The sequence below is a fragment of the Cervus canadensis genome, chromosome 15 (assembly GCF_019320065.1).
Source record: "Cervus canadensis isolate Bull #8, Minnesota chromosome 15, ASM1932006v1, whole genome shotgun sequence".
Classification (NCBI taxonomy): domain Eukaryota; kingdom Metazoa; phylum Chordata; class Mammalia; order Artiodactyla; family Cervidae; genus Cervus; species Cervus canadensis.
The window spans coordinates 53703401-53724634 of NC_057400.1; the positions used below are offsets into that span (position 1 = coordinate 53703401).

The following is a 21234-nucleotide window of genomic DNA, read 5'->3' on the forward strand; positions in this document are numbered from 1 at the left end:
ATGCATTTGTACCCTCTATTGTTTCAGGTTTAAGGTGCCAGGGAAACAAGTAACCAGTCACAAAGGAGTGCCAACTGTGTTACAATAGTGAGGGGACTCATGAAAATTCTAATGTTTATCATTTTATTCCTGCCTTGTGAAAATATAAAAAATGAAAAAAAGGCTCAGTCTAGGCCTGGATGTCTCACTGATGAAGCTATGAGAGCTCTTGCCTGAATCAGTTAAACTCTTTGGGCCTTATTTTCCTCATTTGCAAAATCAAAGATTTACACTAGACTGGTGTTCCCAAAAGCAAGAAGACTGTAGTTGGCACAAGGATGAACATTTTTTTTTTTTACTAGTTATGTTTAACACGTACTTGAAAAAGTTTTAACACACACATAAAACCTGGGATTTTACTAAGATAAGGCTAAATTTGTAATGTTAAAAAAATAAGTTAATTTTAAGGGGGAAAGAAAGGACAAGTGGTATGCAGAGATGGCAAAATTCATGAGGATGGTTTGCAAATGAATAAAACTGAAAATGGCTGAACAAAATGATTTTAAATGACCTTTTAGATCCAAAATTCTGTTATAATAATCTCAAGGTTAAAGGGCACCTTCATCGGGTTCAGGAAATTCAGAGCAGCTTCTTTGGAGATTTTGGTATTCATGCTTAAAGAGGATTTCAGAGAAACTTGGGGCTTTCTGATAAACTGAGCTCTTTACTGCTCTCTTATTCTTATTATAAATTTAACCTTAATAAACCTAAGTATTTGAGATCAAGTTGTTTCTTCTGTATTTGGAAATAATCTCTAGGCTCTTTTAACTGGACAGCTCATGAAAACTCTTACACCATGCAAGGTGTACTTGCCTTTAAAAAAGTACAAACCTCCTGTTTGCACTGAATTCATTTTGTAATTCCTCACCGCATTGTTGCTTCACTTCAAAAAGCTATTGACTTAGATGGGTCCTGCTTTTGATCCTGAAGGCATGAAATCAAAGGCCTATTCCCTCCAGCCACTTCCCGACACCTGCCTCCTAACAGTGGCTATAACTAGCACAACAAGTCTACAATTTCCTTTTATGTGCCATTTTACAGGTTTGCATTTGTGGTATGACTACAAATCAGCCAGACTGACCGATTCACAAACATACCAGAATGCGTGCACCCAAATTAATGTTTTCCTTCAAATGAGCAGTGTGCTAAAACATTCTAAATATCCTTTTTGGAGCCAGTTGAAATGAAAAATAGTTTTTTCTTACTGACTATTCTTCTATTTCCATGCCCTTTTAATCACTTGTTTTTCTTGTTCTTATATTACTGTTCTTCCCTCTACTTAGTAATACAGATAAATTTGTTGAATGCCTACCACGTACCAGGCATAAACATCACATTTAATTTAGTTCTCAAAATAACCCTGTAAGGTGCGATAATCCAAGCTTACACATAAGGAAACTGAAACTGCAAGTTAAGTCATTTGCTTAGGGCAGAATGATAATTATTGTTCATTCAGCTGGGTTCTAAGCGCGCTCTGGTACACAGCTCACATCCTCATCCCCCTCTGCCCTTTCCTTCTCTCCCTACCTGCTTTCAGTGCTTGCACCCTCGATGGCTCAAAGGGGAGCTCTGCTGACTGTGGCCGAGAACCCAAGGCCCTGAGGACAAGGACATGTGACTGGAAACCATCTGAGCCCAGGTAGAAATGGAGTGATTAGGAAGCAGAACTCAGCTTTGCAGACTGCCTAGGTAGTGAGTACAACTGCCTGAGCAGATTCCCCAATCCTGTACTGCTACACTTAAAATAGATCACTAGAAGCTGGAACCGCAAGTGATGGAGAGGAGGGGGACCCTAAATTTCTCCTCATGATCCAACTTACCTGTCCACAGGTAGGTGCTATAGAGGGAGCTGTACAATAAGACAAACACCAGAATTTGTCCAACAAAATTTTTTTCTTTAACAAAATTCCATATCATCATTCCAGCACAGACGATAGACTGAAGAAAAAAAACGATAAAAAAAAGTTAGTCATACTCACATGACTCATACTCATGTGTTTTATTCACAGCAACTATAATTATTCATTTAAAATTATTGCTGAGTAATGACTGCATTTTAGTTATACTAAAACAGTAAGTTTTATGATTAAAAACCTTTTTATACAGCACCTTTAACAATGTACATATTTAATTGAAACAGATAATGACAACATTCTAAATCCTAAGCTTATATTTAGTAAAGGTTTACAGAGAAAATGCTAAACTTCTCTCCAGTATAATTTGAGACATGCAAAGATTTAGCTAGAAAAGTAATAAGAAAGTTAAATTTTTAATAATTCAATTACCTCTATTAAAAAATGCAAAGTTATCACCAAATATCATTACATTATAGTTGTCTTTTAGTATCCATGGAGGATTGGTTCTAGGACCCCTCCTTATCCCTTGACAGATGATACCAAAATCCAAGGATACTCAAGTTCCTTATACAAAATTCTATAGTATTTGCATACAACCTATGTACATCTTCCTGTATACTTTAAAAAAAATTTTTTTAATTGAAGGATAATTGCTTTACAGAATTTTGTTGTTTTCTGCCAAATATCAACATGAATCAGCCATAGGTATACATATGTCCTCTCCCTCCTGAACCTCCCTCCCACTTCCTCCCCATCCCACCTCTCTAGGTTGTTACATAGCCCCTGTTTGAGTTCCATGAGTTTCTGTACACTTTAAGTAATCTACAGATACTTATAATACCAAATACAATGTTAATGCTATGTAAATAGTTGTTGGCATATGGTAAATTCAAGTTTTGCTTTTTTGGAACTTTCTGGAAATTTTTCTTCTGAATATTTTCAATCTGTGGTTGGTTGAATCTGAGCATGTGGAACCTATGGATATGGAGGGTCAACTGTGTTAACCTCAACTTTATATAGTGCAAGATCCAATGCAATATTTAATAACTTAGGAATAAATTAATTATAATCAAATTGCAACAACTGATTGCATTTGGTAAAAAAGACTTTGATTTTATAACTGGAAAAACCCAAAGAAGAAATTTTCTCCTCTATAGCAGTATCAGTTCAGTTCAGTTCAGTTCAGTCGTTCAGTCGTGTCCGACTCTTTGCGACCCCATAGAGCGCAGCACACCAGGCCTCCCTGTCCATCACCAACTCCCAGAGCCCACCCAAACCCATGTCCATCAAGTCGATGATGCCATCCAACCATCTCATCCTCTGTCGTCCCCTTCTCCTCCTGCCCTCAATCTTTCCCAGCATCAGGGTCTTTTCCAATCAATCAGCTCTTCGCATATAATCAATGAGAAAAACATAGCTTTAATTATCTGTAGGTTTACTAACCTGAGCGATGAGTAAATTAGTTGTAAGCATATGAGGAAGCTGTTTATATTTCTTGCTCAAAAGAAGAATAGCCAAAGACCAGATCTTAAAGACAGAGTTTCAAAAGTTATTCAGGTTTCTTAATCTTTATAACTACTTATTAATTACTAATTTTTATTTTTAATTTGTAATTACTTATTAGACTTTTATCCTGGCTCAAAAAGGAACTGCAATATTTTATTTATTTTAACCTTAGTTCCCAAAAGGGTATTAAGGTAAACTAATATCCAAAGTAAAATAAAAAGTATGGGGAGAACCTATGGTAAATTAACTCCCAAAATGACAGTTTTCAAGAACTAATGCCTTGACCAGGGCCATGTTCCAACTTTCCCTACCTTTGGTGGCTAGGGTGGGACATAGGTTCACAGCCAACTATTCAGAAAAAGAGATTAGTGGGAGATGCATTATAATGCACTACCATAAATTTTCCCTTTTTGATTCTACCATATTGGCTCATGAGGTATCTAAATTCCAGGCTATCTTACTTCCAACAATACATGTCACCCTCCTTAAGATGAATTTTCCTGCATTCTTTACATTTAGAAAGATACATAATAGTTACCTAAATATGCTATTTGATTTCCTTCTTTCTTCTCACCTCATTGTCAATCAAAAGTTATGTTGTCTCTCCCCCCTCCACCAAACTGCCCTCTTATCAACGGGCATAGATTTTAAGAATATGTAACAGAAGCAAAATTTCTTAAAAATAATATTAATCACACATGTATTTGTTGCCAATGTATATATTCATCCTTATCTCCTTTGACAGCAAATATTGTCTTTTTTTCAAAGCCAGAATACTATTTGAATTCAATAGGCACTCAATCTACAAGATACTCTAGTTGTCAAGTGTATAAGTATTTAATATGGGCTAACATATTCAAAAGTTTCATTAACATTAAATGGGTGTTTGGTCTTAATCCCAAAGGTCCCTGACAAAAACACAGTTCTACAATAGTGATTCACCATTTGCAGAATGCTTTTTATATATATTGTCTCATGTAATCCTTAAAACAAACCATGGAAATAAGTGAAGTTATTATCTCTATTTTATAGATGAGAAAACTGAACCTTAGAGCAGTTAAGGTTACTCCACAGAGAAATATAGCTAGTTTGTGATAGGTGCATGCATGCATGCTAAATTGCTTCAATAGTCTCCGACTCTTTGTGACCCTATGGACTGTAGCCCACCAGGCTCCTCTGTCCATGGGGATTCTCCAGGCAGGAATACTGGAGTGGGTTGCCATGCCCTCCTCCAGGGGATCTTCCCGACCCAGGGATCGAACCCGTGTCTCTTATGTCTCCTGCATTGGCAGGTGGGTTCTTTACCACTGAGCCACCCAGGAAGCCCCAGTTTGTGACAGGACCAGGAGTCAAATCCAAGTCTGACTAAATCTCATGCCTTGTCTGTTATACAATTCTACTTCCCAAATGGAAAGGCAAAACTCAGAAGGCTGATATTACATTTTATAGGCAGGCTTTGGTTTTCTCTATTGTACAAGAAATTAGGTTTTTATTCCCTAACTTTCTATTACCAAGCTATTTTCAGATTCAGTCTGTGATTTTCATTCATTTTTATACTGAATCATACTTACCAAGGAGACCAGGCTGATAATACTTATATCAAAACTAACATTTTGGATGGCATATGCCAATGGCTTAGGGTCCATGGTGGGAAAAGTCAGTAACCAGGCAGAAACATACATGATCGGTGCAGACACAAACGTGCTTATTACCATCCCTGAGGTTATCTGCCAAAATGAAATCAAACTGAGGAAGAGTCACAGACTCAAACAATTCACATAAACTTTAGCCACAGCACACTAAGGCATTCTAAAATAAAAGCAAGAGTCAGTAAAAAGACATCATAGAATCCAACATGTTATCAAAGAGCATATTCCCCTTTTCTGAGCGTTCTTAAAGAAACACAGTTAAGTTTCTTTGGCTCCTCTTTTATTTTATTTTATTTTTTTTTTCGATTGTGTTTTTGTTTGTCTCCTCTTTTAATTCATGCTCAATTTATATCTGCATATAACAAATGCTAGAAATCTCACAGCTGATGGTTATCTTCTAGGTTCTTGAAAGTAAATCATATTAACGATCTACTTAAACTGATGACCAGTTTCTTTCCATACTGTTTGATAAACTATAGGGCAAAAAAAGCAATTTCAAAAAGAGAAAAATTACCATGCAAACATTCTACTGATTAAATAATGGAACTAATGGAACTTCAGTAAACAATTTAGTTCCTTCATGTTGTTTTCAAAAACATCTTCTCTAATGCTGTAGATAACATATCCAGTATGCTTGGACACTAGTTGGTGTTAACCAATTTAACTATTTATTGCAGTTGATTATGTGGTGTTTTGCATCTGGTGGCTGGATTATCAATGAATAAAACAGATTTTTCTCCCTCAAATTTCAAAAATTACCCTTCTATAAATAACCTTCAGGCTTAACTATAATTACAGCATTAAAATACTTGAAACTAAAAAGACGAATGAAAAAAATTCATGGCTGATTAAAGATCCCAGATTAAATAACTCTATTGTCACATGATGCCTCTTTATTTACAATGAGGCAGTTTCCAGATATCAAATTCTCATAAAAGAATGTAGATTTCTGTATTTCAAAAATTCATTTTCTACTAACAAAACAATCAAACTTAGCAAGAAATATATACATACAATCTCTACTTCCATGTTGAACTGTGTTGCAAAGATAGCCACTCCTGGTGCTACAGGAAAGACACCATACAAAAACGCGTAATTTGATAAACTTGTGTGATTTACTACATTGTCGTCCTTGTCCAAGAGTTCCACCATTTCTCTGCACAGAAGTGGCAGCACCAGGCTGAAGAAACAAGAAATGCATCATTTGCTTGATATCAAAGCATGCTGGTCCCCAAGTAATAAACTGCTCTAGTGAATTTGGCATTAGGTTATTCTTCTTCTGCCCAGAAGGTATCATTTTATTGAAAGAATCAAATATTCAACTTGGAGCTACTTAAAGTAAAACAATATTCTTTAAACATCAGGAATTAGGAGGAAAAGAAACTCAGATTTTTTTGTGTTCTATGAATAATTTTCTTGCAAAAAATTTGTAAAATGTTGCAATTATACTGCTGTTACTTGCTTTCCATATTCACTGCAATGTTAAAAATTAAAAAAAAGACAATCTGAGTAAACTTGTTTAAAAGAAAATTACTAAACATTTTTTGGGGAAAAAAAACAGCTGACTCTTATTATAATCAGGGTTTTAAATGGTTCAGGTAATAACAATGCTACTAAGCAGATTCTAAAAGACAGTAGAGAAATAGGTATCTTACAATTAGTTTTTTATCTTTGTAAAGAAAAGAGATTTAGCAAAGGGACTTGTAATAACTGAGGTAGAGAAGAAGCTAGTTAAATTCAAATCTGGTGAAGAGTCAATTATGAAACAAATCCTTCAGGATTCCATAGAAAGAGCATATCAAAAGTAGTGAATTAAAGGAGCTTTCCTTTAAAAAGAACAAAACCAAGGTTAATATTGTCACAGCAGCACCTACAGAGATGCTCTCGGATGGAGTCAAGAACCACTTTTATGTATTTTTATAATTAAAAGAAGAAATTATTTAATAGGAATCATAGAACCAGAAAAAAAATTTTTAATTAGAATATTTAAATATTTATAAGTAATGGTTGGTAATCACTGTCATTGTCAGAACCGTATTTACTATTGTGGCAAAGCTAAATATTACTTTATTTCCAAGAGCATAACAGTATTATAAATAATCTTCAGAATTTATATTCATTTTTATTATTTTGAAAATACAGATACTATTTCATATTGCACAGTTCTCATGAATTTAATTGTCTACAGAGGAGCTAAATTCAATAGTTAAATATGCCCCAAGTGCCTTGGGATCATCTCATGGTAAAATTATGTCACCTACACCAGGAAGTATAACTCCATGGCTAAAGAGGCTGAAGAACTATTAACTAAGGAGCTAATAACTTTTCATTTTCAGGTTAGGATCAGATGGTTAATAATAATCAATACTACTGACTTATCTATATTTAGAAAATGTAATCACCTTCAGAATTTTAGAATATTTCCCCTAAATTCATGAAATAAAGTTGTATGTTCAGAATTATTGCTTTCCTCATAGCCAAATCCCCATGTTCAGATCCCTGTGTTCAGCTACTTGGTCTTTTTATTGTCTGCTCTGGGGAAGGATCAGGGGCAGGAGGAGAAGGGGACGACAGAGAATGAGATGGCTGGATGGCATCACCGACTCGATGGACATGGGTTTGGGTAGACTCCGGGAGTTGGTGATGGACAGGGAGGCCTGGCATGCTGCGATTCATGGGGTCGCAGAGTCAGACACGACTGAGCAACTGAACTGAACTGGAGAAGAAAATGGCAACCCACTCTAGTATTCTTGCCTGGACGGAGGAACCTGGTAGGCTACAGTCCATGGGGTCACAAAGAGTCAGATATGACTGAGTGGCTTCACCTTCATAGCCAATAGGATTTTAATAGATTTAGAATACTCCTGCAAAATTTAATAGATCTAGAAATCCTGCAAAATTCCCTTAAAACTATGATCAAACTAGGACCTTGGAAGGTATTAGGTAAAATTACATAAAAGCTGAAGGAAAACCATAGCCTTTATCCTTTAACAGTAAAATGGAAAAAACAACCTGCACAGAAATGACTTTCCACAATCACCAATATCACATTTTCCTTTAAAACCATTCAATTAGGAGGGATTACTACCATTGAACTATTTAAAGGAGAAAATCCCAACAAATTGGCTAAATAAAGTAAGGCTTTCACAAAGTATAATCCCCAAGTAAATAAGTGAAACTTACAGTTTAGCTGTGATGAGAAGAATTAGTACAACAAATGCTGACTTCTTTAGTTTCTTTATTTTTCCTACCATTGTAAGACCAAGATAAAATAGAGCTGATCCAGAAAAAGAATTTGCAAGTCCATCAAGAAAATTTTCCATATATTCAGGCACCTTTTGATCAAGAATAAAATTGAAGGCAATGCCAATGAAGACCATAAATACTATTGGGTTCTGTAACACACGCAAAAGTCCAAGTCCCAAAATTTTCACTTTGTTTTGAGAAGCATTCTGAGTGTCTTTCCATTTCTGAATTTCACAGAAGATAAATCCTATAGGGTTTAACATCATCAGAGATATTGGTGCCACTAAGTAAATGTACTGGAGATATTCTGGGTATGTTGTTTGATATAAAGCTTCAACTGCAAAATACAAATTAAGATTGATTTAAAAATGATTACCAAAGAAGTATATTAATAAATTATGTATATAATATGTTCCTTGCTTAATTATAACATTATACATTAACCTAAACGGTGTAGAATGACTTCATTAGCTTAGTTTTGGAAAAATATATTTTAGTAAAGCTGAAAAGGAAGAAAAACACACTATATTAAATGACATAGCTTATAAAGTGATAATCAACTTTAAAAACTTTTAGTTAAACTCACTAATTTTTACTATGTAGAGGCTAAGACTAGTCTCAAGAAAGGGGCAGACTTGTACAGTTCTTAAAACAATTTAAAGTTAAAATCTACTAACCAAATGTTTAAGTAGTCACAGCACCAAGGTGGTTGTTGGTTCTCTTGAGAGGGAAGTTTCAATGAAGTGATGAGGCATAAATCAGAGGACAGAGGAGAGAAGTGGAGAAATGGAGGAGAGGGGAAGAGACAACGGACTGTAAAATGAGGACTGATGTGATGGAGTCCAAGCTATTTAGGAAAAGTAGTGAAGACAGGACATAGCTAACAGATAAAGAGCAGAGGGGTCAGAGACTGGAGGTTCCTGTGAAGTCCAAGTAGGAGTAGTTGGAAATTTAGGAGATCACAGCTGTCGGATAGTGAGCTACTGAATTTAGTGTTTCCCAATGGCTAGGTCCAGGATGTGGCTACAGGAGTTGGCGGCTAAAATAGAGTAGAGGAAAACATCACTGAAGGTGAGGAGGTCAAGGAACTGAGAGAGCAGAGAACTTGGTGGGTAGTTCACATGGATACTAATGTTAAACAAGATAATGGCAAAACTTGGGACTAGAGATGATGACAGAGAGCCAGATATTAGTCTTCAGTGAATGCGGAGTGACGAGAATGAGGTCAGCAGGTGACAACAATGAGGATGAGTGGTCTAGCAGGCAGCAGGAACCTCAAAGAAGCAGTTTGTATGGAAGAGCAGAGAATAGTGTATACACAGTGGCTGTGAGGATGCCAGTCCTGCCTACCCCTGCTCACGTGGTATGAAGGTGATGAGGAAATGGACAGCTTACCCTGGAGAGGAATGAACACCTTCAGGAAGGAAGACCAGTGAAGGTGCTGAAGAATCAGAGATGGTAAAGTGGACCCAAGAAATGTTTTGAGGGGGGATACAGTAAAGTCATGTCAATGTACATTTAACTAATGCAAATTCAACTATGCTTTCTTAGGAAAACAAAAGCTTCAATTTTCTTTTTCATAAAGCATGTCCCCAAGTACAAACTAATTACTTATTCACTGAAGAACAACGCTTGAGAAAGAATCTGGCTTTTAGACTTAAGAAAAATGGTACAATATACATGGAATATGCGTGCTGTATTTTGTGGGTTATTTGAGGGATTTTTCAGGGGTTCAATTGTACATGATGACTTTAGAGTCTAACCACTGTGTAAGATGAGTCTCCTTGACTCATGTGAGGGTTGGTGGCCTGGTCTTGGCTTGATCAGCACAACTTAAAGCCTTGCAGCTAGCAAACTGATCTCTAGGCACATTTTTGGCAATGAGTTCTGAAATTATTCAAACTAATATATAAAAAGGTTGATTCATAAATGATTTTCAAGTTGAGAGATAAAAAAGAGAACAGCCACAATCACTCACAATCACTTGCTTCCTAAGAAAGGCAATCATGTGAAAAAATGTAAAAGATTAGGCTTCTCAATTTACATTAAGATAAAGTGACACAGGTAGGAAAATATATTTGTTTACTTACTCAGGATATGTAAGTTCAGTTAATGTCAAGTACATGTCCCATTGGTTATGTAACTGAATTATATAACCTTTAGAAGATCCTGTTCTCGTTAGCTAAAACCTACTTTTTATAAGATTCAATTCCCCTTTTTTCAGCAAAGCACATACAGAGGTCTCTAATATCTCTGAAATGCAGTGGTTAAACAAAACACATTTGATTACCTGAAATTTCACAAATTCTTTCCTCTGATTTCCAAATTAGATATACTAGATCTATAACTCAGTGGCTTTCTTTCATGTTTCTAAAGTTTCACCTTTTAAGTTTAAAAAAAATAAAAGCAGTACTTTTGATAACTATTTCTAGTTAGCTATAGTTTTGATTAGATAGTCTAACTCAAAGGGAAACCTTTCCACCTCCCCCTCATTTTTAAAATAGAGTATATTTTAGAAAAGGCTTGTGTTTTCAATCTGAGCTTAATAATTTCCCAAGTAGCCAAAATAAAATTCATAAGGTTTTTCCTTTGAGAATGTAAAAGCACACAAGGTTCCTTAAGTTAATGCCTTTTTTTTTTTTTTCAAACCAGAAATGTACTTTCCTGGTACAGTAGCACTTAATCACCATCATATGATGGACTTCAGGTTGTTTTAAAAGTTCAAAGCAAATATGAGCAACAGTCTACTATCTAAGTCTAGCCAATCACCTGGACAAGGAAATGGCAACCCACTCCAGTACTCTTGCCTGGAAAATCCCATGGACGGAGGAGCCTGGTAGGCTGCAGTCCATGGGGTCACTAAGAGTCGGACGTGACTGAGCGACTTCACTTTCACTTTTCACTTTCATGCAATGGAGAAGGAAATGGCAACCCACTCCAGTGTTCTTGCCTGGAGAATCCCAAGGACGGGGTAGGCTTGTGGGCTGCCGTCTATGGGGTCACACAGAGTCGGACACTACTGAACTGACTTAGCAGCAGCAGCAGCCAATCACCAAATACTTTCTTCTTTTGCATGATCTTTTGTATTTGATTCCTACATGGAATCTTGATTCCGACTACTCCCACTTGTTAAAAATCTCAAAACTGGACTTCCATGGAAGTCCAGTGGTTAAGACTTCACCTTCCAATGCAGGAAGTGTGGGTTCAACTCCTGGTCAGGGAGCTAAGATCCCATATGCCTCGTGGCTAAAAAACAAAACATAAAGCTGAAGCAATACTGTAACAAATTGAACAAAGACTTTAAAAATGATCCACATCAAAAAAGAAAATCTCAAAACTGGTTTACCTACTGTTTACCAACCTATATTCCTCTGGTTTTTCTTGATCATCCCCTTCTTCCATTTTATTCACTATTGACAATGTAACCTAAATCTTAAATTTCAAAAATTAAGATTTCCCCACAGCTCTCCCCACCCATAAGACCCTATATAAAATCTTTCTTTTGACATTCATTGTCTAGTTGCCACAGTTGGTTCCTTATTTATCCAGCTCATCTTTCACTATACCTTAGTGCAGATCCTCCATCAGCCAACTTATATCATTGTTACACTGTGTAAACACCAGGTTCATAATTACTAGTTCTATATGCTGATCATTATCCCCCAACGTCTTGAAGTCTCTTCTTTCTTACCCAAATCTTGCCTACTATTTAAGGCCTGTCTCAGGTACCACTTCTTCCACCAAGGCTTCAGTCTACATCATGGATATCCCCTTCCCTGGATGGCTCTGGTAACTTGTTTCATATCAGTGCCACCTCAACAAATTCTGAGTTCCTTGAAGGCATCATTTTATAAACCCCAGTCCCAGCAGAGCACTAAGCAAATCTGAAACAACTTGCTGAATGGAATTAACATATCAGTGAATGTCAAAGGTTTCAGACAGACTATAAATGTATTTTGTAACATAGCAATTTATACCTAATTGTTATCCATGAACCCATTTCTTTTTATATCCAATGGTTTTCTTTTTTCATACTCTGAATATTTATAAAGCAGGTTACTATTGGGATATTTTAAGTCAGTTGAACAGGTATATGAAGGCAAAAGAAATACAGTCTAGTGGGAAAGCAAAAACTGGGAATAAATCCCTGTTAAATTACTAAAATAGGGTTCAATATGGGAATTTCAGTCCATTTTGCCACTCCTTTGCATAATGACTTAACATTTCATCTTCATCTATAAATAGGCAGCTCTATTCATTACCAATCTGAATACAGTTTTTCAAATCTGAAAAAAATGAAATTCAGTGACCCACATTAACAAATTAGATTTATAATCATTATATCAACTATTAAGTGCTAATTAATACTTAAAAATAAGGCTCTTGGGGGAGGGGAGAATCCCACTATGAGGAATTATTATATAGCCTTGAAGAACTAAGAGACAAAATTAGCCACCCACTGTGCCTCCCATTTTGATTCCTGCAGGGTTTCAGTCCCTAGCAAATAACACAAAGACCCAGACAAGATCATTCTATTATTTAATGGCTTATAGTTAAATGCTTCATTTCCTTTCTGTTTACAGCTCAAGCACTAGAGCATAATTATGATTAGTCGGGGTGCTTATGCTATCAGCATTGTTTGAAGAATAAATTATAGGACTTAACTATGCCCCATTAGTATCTTTTAATGACAGAGGCAGGGAACCATTCTGATTTGCTCAGATCAACATTTCACCTCAGTAGATTCCTGGTTTCTTCTCAGATTTCTTAAAGTACCTTTGAAAAGAATTTTTTCTTAAAATAGCAAGCTTCCTTTTTTAGTCTGCAATAATGCAATGTAGTATTCTGTCACTTAAGTACAGATAACTCATTCTGATGCAGTTTTATAGACCTTTATAATTGTCATAGTATAGAGAAAAAGGAAACATGACTCTCCTTTGTCTTTAATCATTAACTTATCCCTCTTCTTCTGAGTAACCTGTAAATTGGACCAATGTTGCAGATCAAATGCAGTCTTAAAAAGGACATTTCCTTTAAGCTGTGATGCTTATCTGTGAACAAGAGAGTGGGAATTCTTGGGAGCGGTCACGTAACAAACAAAAGAATGGTCTTCTCTTTAGAGACAGTCTTCTCTGTTCACCCTAAGCATGGCCACAAGGCAGATGGGCATGATCAGAGATAATAAATAATCTCATCAGAGCAAATACATGGCCCTACAGTTCTGTACCACATCTTCCAATCTGCAGATATATGAGAAAACACTTACTGTCTATACTATTGATTTCTAGTAAAGTTATTGTCTACAACCTAATGTTATAAGAGTGCTTATATTGTGATTTAAAAACAACAACAACAAAATAAAAACAAAAATTACAACTCAAAATATGCAAGTATAATCATCAGGGAAATTGGGCTAGCACACTGATGGAAACATGATTATTTCTGGATTCACTGATTTAGTATGGGACATGAGAGAAGCAGCAATGAAAATGGTTGACTATGTTTTTTATTTGGAGATTCTGCCTTAATATGAAAATAAATAAACTCATCTAATAGGTCTTTTGCTATTGCTACTCATTTTATGAATTATTTTGAATAATGTAAAGATAAAGAAAAACTTTGATTCTATCTGAAAATAATATATTACAAGGGCTAGTTGGGCCTTCTAGTGATTCGATGGGCATGTTATGTAACTGTGTGGCATAAAAGAACACCCAAGATTTAAATCTAGTCACCTGTGTGACCTGGGGTAAGACAATTAAATCTCTGTAAGTCTGCCTCCTTATTTGAAAATGAGGATAATAACATCTGCCCTACCTCAAATGAGATAAGTATATAAGTACTCTCAGAAAGTTACAAATATTACTTCTATTTAATTATGGGCTTACTACTCTATGATGGCATGAAACTTATGGTTCATGTCTAAATTAAGATATAACACTATTTATTATTTAACACTATGATACTTAGCCATTTCTAAAGTCTTTCCTTATACCATAAATACCTTGACAAACATAATTAATGCTCCTGAAGAGATGGACAACACATTAACTTCTTGCTCTTTTATTTCCATAGTCTTTATTTAAATGCTTGGTTCAGCCTTAATTTTAAAATTCATTAACCTTCAAGGAACATCTATCTCGTTTCTGACTGTTTATAGCTCAGTTATCTAACAGCCTAGTTTTTTCTCTTTCATAATCTCCGGCTTTACTCAGAATGATTTAATTTCTTAGGTAAATCTCTATTTCTGGTGAGTGTGAGATGGAGGAGAATGATAGTCCTCCAGAATCCTTTCAGTGCCAGAGGTGAAATAACTTTTCTGGAGGGGGGATAGTTAAAAGGTAAGAAATTTGAAAGTTAATGGCAGATTTCAATCATTCATTTCATTAAGTTTCATTTAGTTTCTGCCCAGAAGATAGATCACCAGAGAGGCCTTCACTGACCCTACCTCCAACCTCAAATAGCACCTCCTTAGAAAATAACACTACTTTATTTTTATGGCCCTTCTAATTACATGATATTATTTTTATTTTCCCATTGAAATGTAAATTCAATATGTACAAGAACTTTGTTCACAAGGGTATTCCCAGCAGCTAGCATAGTCATTGGTACTAACAGGCTCCTATCAATGAATGAAGGAAAAAATGAATGACTATATCCATAATATTCAGATCCCTGCATTATGATAAATGATCAAAGCACAACATAAACTTTTAACATAAAGAATATTAAAGACTAGTTATTAAGTATGCATTTTCTTGGTGGCAGTTTGGAAAACAGAATATGTTTCTAAGATATTTAAACATCCTCAGTTGGTGTGTTTACTATTTCATTAGGAAACATACACATGGAAACATAAAATTAGGCTATTTAAAGAGTTGGAAATTTAAAGAAGGAAAAATTGGAAATGTTAAAAAAAAAACACAAAAAACCCCATCATTTTGTTCTTAAACAAGAAATTAACTTCAACAAAAGTACACTGATATTTTGAATAACAAATTCAATAACAGGCATTAATGTAAAATAACATACACTCTAAATGGTAAGAAAAATAAGGAAGGGAAAAAGTCCCTCATAAATTTCCACTGCTAACACTTAATAATGACTGTTCTTAAACAGGTGTATGCCTCTGCTTTTTACATAATTTAAATCAGAATCTGATCTCTTCTGGCAATGAAACATCTTTCATATGTGACTGTGGAGAAGAAAAAGAATACTATTAGAAAGAGGACTCAGTTTATTTGGACACGACCATTTATTTTAAGCAGATGTTTGAAGGTGCCTCAAACTCTGAAAAAATATACAATCCGACTAACTTAAGACATATTTAAGAAAAAACATGAAAGATTTCTTAGATTCAAGAATGAGGTATAAATCACTAACACATAGTTAAAAGATTCAAGTTAAAGGCTTACATTTTATTACCTCCTAAAACACCTGAAATTTTTTAAGACTTAAAAAATAAAAAATAACTTACCTATAGGATATCCCAATGCAAAGTCATTACTTTGTGTAGCAAAAATAGGAAATAGTCCAGCTTTGCTAAATCGACTATCGGGACTGGCAACCAATAACGTTAATACACATACAACGAAAAATACGGAAGCTTTGGCAATTAAGATACTATACAGAAAAGACCAATCCACATTCGAAAAATTAAGTACAACCATGTTTTTGAATAGTAAAGCTGGAAGTGCAAATCTGGACACAAAATTTCCCAGTCCTTTTGCCTGTGTTGATGTTATAACATTGGCCCTTCCTGCTATGTAGCCACAAAGGACTATGCCAAAGCATTCTAGTAAGGCTGGAAAAAGCCTTGTTATTGACATTGAAGGTGGGTCATTAGTGGAATTAAATCCATGTGTAACTGGTGAGGACAAAGTCTTGGTCATATTGACCGCAAGGGTTAAGTTCTTGGCAGGTATATCGGAAAAAGAATTCATTTTCTTTCACCTTCCAACTCCAACCAGAGCTCTGAAAAGAAAGGAAGAAAGATTCAGTGTGAAATCAACATGAAGAATTCTAGTTGAAAGGATACACTGGCAAACCTAAATTTATTAAATGGCCAAATAAATACACAAAATTTTTTTCAACTACCATCAGAGAAAAATGCAATGAAGAAAAAAAAAAAAAGGTGGGAATGTCTGCCAACAACAACCTCTTGACTCTCAAAGGTGGGTCAGCTCAAAATATTTATGTCCAATATTCAGTATCAGATATGAGTAAAATAACATTCACAAATAGCACAGCTGCAATGATGCCCTGTGGTTCTCTCCAGTGATCCACACTCAAGCTCCGCCTAGTGGATGAGAGCGTGGGGCCCACAGAGTCTCTGCTGAATGTCCACTGCAGCCAAATTGTCCAGAAATTTCAGAAGTTCTCAGGGCTACATCAAGGAGTCACAATGGACAGGAAGGTCTTTTCCAGCCTGCAGAAGGTCTTGAATATAGGATAGGAAAAAGAATATAATAAAATATCACTAATTAACTTTGAACCAGTAACTTCTGTGCTTCACTTTCCTCATGTGTGAAGTGGCAATAATAGGACCTACCTCGTAGGAACTTGATATTATTCAATATCGAATCCTTATAAACACATCTGTTACAAATAAATCACTTAACAAAAGTTAAATATAACTTTTGGTGGCATATAAGAGAGAGAATGAAGGAAAAAATGATGGCATCCCACCTACCTCCTCTTAGTTCCTTTTACACCACAAACACATATTGGCTGTCTTGAATGCTCCATAGCGGCAATGAATGTGCCCTTGAACGCCACAGGGACTTTGCACATGCAGTTCACTCTAGAATATTTTCTTCCTTAACCACCTACCATTCTCCACATAACAACTACCCATCCTTTGAATTGTATGCAAATAAATTCAGGAGTTGTTTGTATCAGGTAAGGCTCCTCTAACACCATACCCGCGCAAGGAGCCTTTCTCAAGCAGAATCATGTTCCTTAACATTAGGACACTTTTCTCAATTTATTAGACTATGTATTAGAGTGACTATGTGACTTATGTCTGTCTCCTTCACTGGACATTAAGTGCCATAGAAGCAAGGACTGTGCATGCTTTTGTTTCTTCCTAATGGCAATCCACTCCAATACTCTTGCCTGGAAAATCCCATAGATGGAGGAGCCTGGTAGGCTATCGTCCATGTGGTCGCAAAGAGTCGGACACGACTGAGCGACTTCACTTTTTTCACTAATGCCGAGCACAGTGCCTGGAGATTAAAGCACATAGGAGATTAGGAGACTAAAACAATTACCTGCTCTTATATAAACCTTTCGCTCTTAGGTGGATCAATGTTCTCTTAGGAACTATCTATTTCATGGACAGATCTTGTTTTCTCTGAATGCTAAGTATTCTAAGTTTTTCACTATATATAGCAACAGGCCCAAGACCACAAAATGTGCTCTAAAATGTTCTAAAGCTGTTCACACAATGTTAAAGAACACAAAATGTCTTGTAAAATGTTCTAAAGATGTTCAGAAAATGCTAAAGCAAGGAAAACTTTATGTTAACATGACAATACTTAGCAGACTTTCCTCTTGCTGCCAGGGACACAATGAACATTAGATTTGAACAACTCTGCAACTAATCAGCTTTTATTAGTAACTAGAAGTTAATATAGAGACCATTGCCAATTCCTAAGTGATTATTATGGGTAAACCATCCAAAGTAACCTTATATAACATAAAAAGTAAAACAGCTTATGCTTCCTGAAATGTACAATGCCCAGGGTTAAATACTTAAACACCCACATAACATTAAGGACTCAGATGGCAGGCCAGAAATCAACAAAAACTGATCTAAGGGGGTGTGGATGAGATAATTTTCTCTGTGCTACCCTAGTATAAGCTGAACCCATTTAAAAATATTATGTTTAAATCTGAATCAGGACAAGTTATTTTCCTACTAGGATTAGATAGGAGTGGTCAATATACACAAAACCTGTAATATTCACACATACTTGAAGTCTACCAAATAAACATCAGATTATATCCTGGGAAAGCTACTAATTGGTACAGGTAATCATAACTGAAGTAAGGAGCTGGTAAATGAGTGAACTAAAGTGTTAAACATTCAGATCTCCTCAGAAATGTGATTTGAAAAAATAGTGCTAAGATTAAAGTGATAAACTATTCCAGTCTTCTGTTATTTTTAAAAAGTTCCCTATATTTCTTTGCCTGGACTATTATAACTTACACTTCTCACTGCCCCTTATTTGTACCAACCACACTTGCATGTCAATTTATTCCAATAATTTTTAAACCAACAGTTTTAAGTAAATTTTCAATTGTTCAGTGAAAAGAGTCAAATGGCCTGAACCCAATTTGGGGCCTATTGCTTATCAACTCCTTGGGCAACTAAGCCTGTCTGCACTTCAGCTCCTTCAACTGTAAAATAAGAGTAAAGATCTCCTTAGACGGATATTGTGAGGACTGGAGATTTTACACACAGCTTATTATAGTAGCTTTTCACAAAGCAGACCTTCAAGAAATGGTAACAACTGCTATTGGGAGTTGTGTGTCCTAATAGTTAACAAGAATGGTAGTAAGTTAAATACAATTAATTGTTCTATGCCAATTCATCAAACATACTTGATATTAAACAGCCTCCAACTAAAACAGAGGGATGGAATAGATTGTAAGGTTATCAGTTTTTGTTTTATACCAAAAAACTAAGGGGAGTTCAATTCAAAAATTTAGTTTGATCTTAGTTGTTAACAGGGAAGGGAAAGTTCTTTAGTTCCCTCTAGGTGATGGTCAAATAGTTGTAGCAATGTCCAGGTTTAACTTTCAGTTAGTCAAAAATTAAGAGAAAAACTTTGGAAAGTAATCTTCCCTTTCCCATTCTTTTAATGTTCCTTGATATCATAAAAGCAATATCTGCTAATTGAGGGGCAATCAAAATAACCAAAAAGGACTCAGAAAGTTTTATGTCATCTTAATTTCTTTTTTCCCAACAGGAAGAAAATAAACTTCCTAAAGCATTCTTTTAAAATAAACAGGAGCCACAGCAATGGAAGTATTTTTTTTAAATTGCATCCAGTCTTTTCATCTCATTAAAAACAGTGCTTGTTAAAGAACAAAAAGTTGGCTTGTCACAGTAAAAGACCACTCACTGGGAAGGGAGCAGCCAAATGCTATACGCCAGTCACTTCTGGTCACTCATGATTTAGATAACAAGGAGGAACCACTGACACCCTAAACTGCTATTAAGTGAAAATGGGGAGGAGGGTTCTGACTGGTTTCAAAGAGAAAGCTTTAAAACCTTAGGCAAACACCCAATATCTTTTATCCGGTGGGAAAAACATAATACAGTATTGTACCATTCAAGCACTTTCCGACATCAACAGTCACACCATCCACCCACTCCCACCTACTTGCAGGGGACCAAATGTCCTCCCTAGAGACCCAGGGTGGGGAGGGCTGAGCGCTGCCTCTTGCCTTGTCGGCGGGGACAGACTTTGGCCCTCTAAGATAAGGTTGTAGAGAATCCCTAACCAAACAGGCCGGCCAAAGAACAGCTGCCACCCAATGCCTGGGAAGGCAGCAGTAGAAGTGTTCGGCACCTGGAATAAAAAGTTGGACGCTCAGCTTTCCCGGGGCATGGTAGTCACAACGCAAGGTAAGTGAAATGCTCCTAAAAGGGGTAAGGGAGACAGTTTGGTGCAACGCTCCAGGTATCTGGGCACAAGCTCCCAGGATGGCATTCGCTGAGGCAACCCCCCAGAATAAGGGGAAAGAGTCTGAGAACGATATGGTGGACGCACCTCAAACTGGGGGATGGCAGATCTGTCACCAAAGGGGACAAGCCGCCCCTTCCCCTGCCTAAGTCTTCCCGGGTGGACCGCACGTCCTAAAGGCGGGCGCTGCGGGGCAGAGGCGGGCAGGCGCACGCAGCGGACTGCGGGCCTAGGCGCTGCCCACCGGCTCAGACTCGAGGAGCGAGAGCGGGGACACCAGGGGCCCGCAAAGGAGCCGGGACCGCGCGGGTCGGCGCCCCAGGGGCCCATCTCACCTGCTAAGTCTGCAGCCCCGGGGCCGCGGGAGAAGGGAGTCGATGCTCGAGGTGGACCAAGCAGGGAGGAAATCACCGTCATTTCCCACCCCCAGCCCTCCTAGCAGAGAGCTGCCGGCTGCCCGGGTGAGGCTACAGCAGCTCAGTCACGTTCCGAGAAAGTGAGGGGCTAGTAAGCTGGGACCAGGTCAACTCCTCCCCGTGCCGCCCCGCCCCTCCTTTAAGCCCCTCCCCCGGCCAGGGGAACCCCAGAGCCGTGAGGGCCCCGGCCCCGCCCTTTCGCTCCGCCCTCGACCGCCGAGAGGCGGAGGCCCATGGTTCTCACCCACGTCCCCTCCCCCCGCTCCCGCTCCTCTCCTCACGCCTACTGCGAGCCGCTAGACGCCGGCGGCAGGACTTCCGGCCGCTCGACTCACGCAAAATGGCGGCAGGTGTGGGGACTTTGTGGTTTCTCTCTTCCCCCTAAATTCAGGTGCAGAAGCTTCTTGTCTTTCCGCCTAACCCCAGCCTCGTATGGTCTGCCGAGTCCTCTATTAGCCTAGCCGTTTATATAGTACAGTTTAAAAACAAGGTCTTAAAGAGTAAGACTCGTGGGTCAGACTCCTGCCTTTCACCTTTCCCAGGGCAGTGTGACTTTGACCTTCCTAGATCAGAGACTAAAATGTAAAGCTTTTTATTCTGTTTGGTGGTGGTGGTTTAGCCTACAAGTCATGTGTGACTTTTGGGATCCCATGGACTGTAGCCTGCCAGGCTCCTCTGTCCATGGGAGTCCCCAGGCGAGAACACTGGAGTGGGTTGCCATTTCCTTCTCCAGAGGATCTTCCCGACCCAGGAATTGAACTCTGGTCTCCTATATTTCAGGCAGATTCTTTGCTGACTGAGACATTTTGCGTTTGGTTTAGTAAAC

General features: G+C 37.4%; 1 protein-coding gene across 2 annotated transcripts in view; it reads right to left on the reverse strand.

Moving 5' to 3' along the window:
- GPR155 (G protein-coupled receptor 155) overlaps positions 1 to 20525 on the reverse strand; it is a 42570-nt gene extending 22045 nt beyond the window's left edge. For both annotated transcript variants that reach the window (XM_043487682.1, XM_043487683.1), the window contains exons 1-7: positions 20328 to 20525; positions 15774 to 16270; positions 8234 to 8633; positions 6065 to 6230; positions 4973 to 5128; positions 3339 to 3422; positions 1860 to 1977 (exon numbers count right to left, since the gene is read on the reverse strand). In XM_043487682.1, the coding sequence (XP_043343617.1) occupies positions 1860 to 1977; positions 3339 to 3422; positions 4973 to 5128; positions 6065 to 6230; positions 8234 to 8633; positions 15774 to 16239 (1390 nt within the window). In that variant the 5' untranslated portion in view covers positions 16240 to 16270; positions 20328 to 20525. The remainder of the gene's footprint in view (positions 1 to 1859; positions 1978 to 3338; positions 3423 to 4972; positions 5129 to 6064; positions 6231 to 8233; positions 8634 to 15773; positions 16271 to 20327) is intronic.
- Between the last annotated feature and the right edge of the window lie 709 nt (positions 20526 to 21234).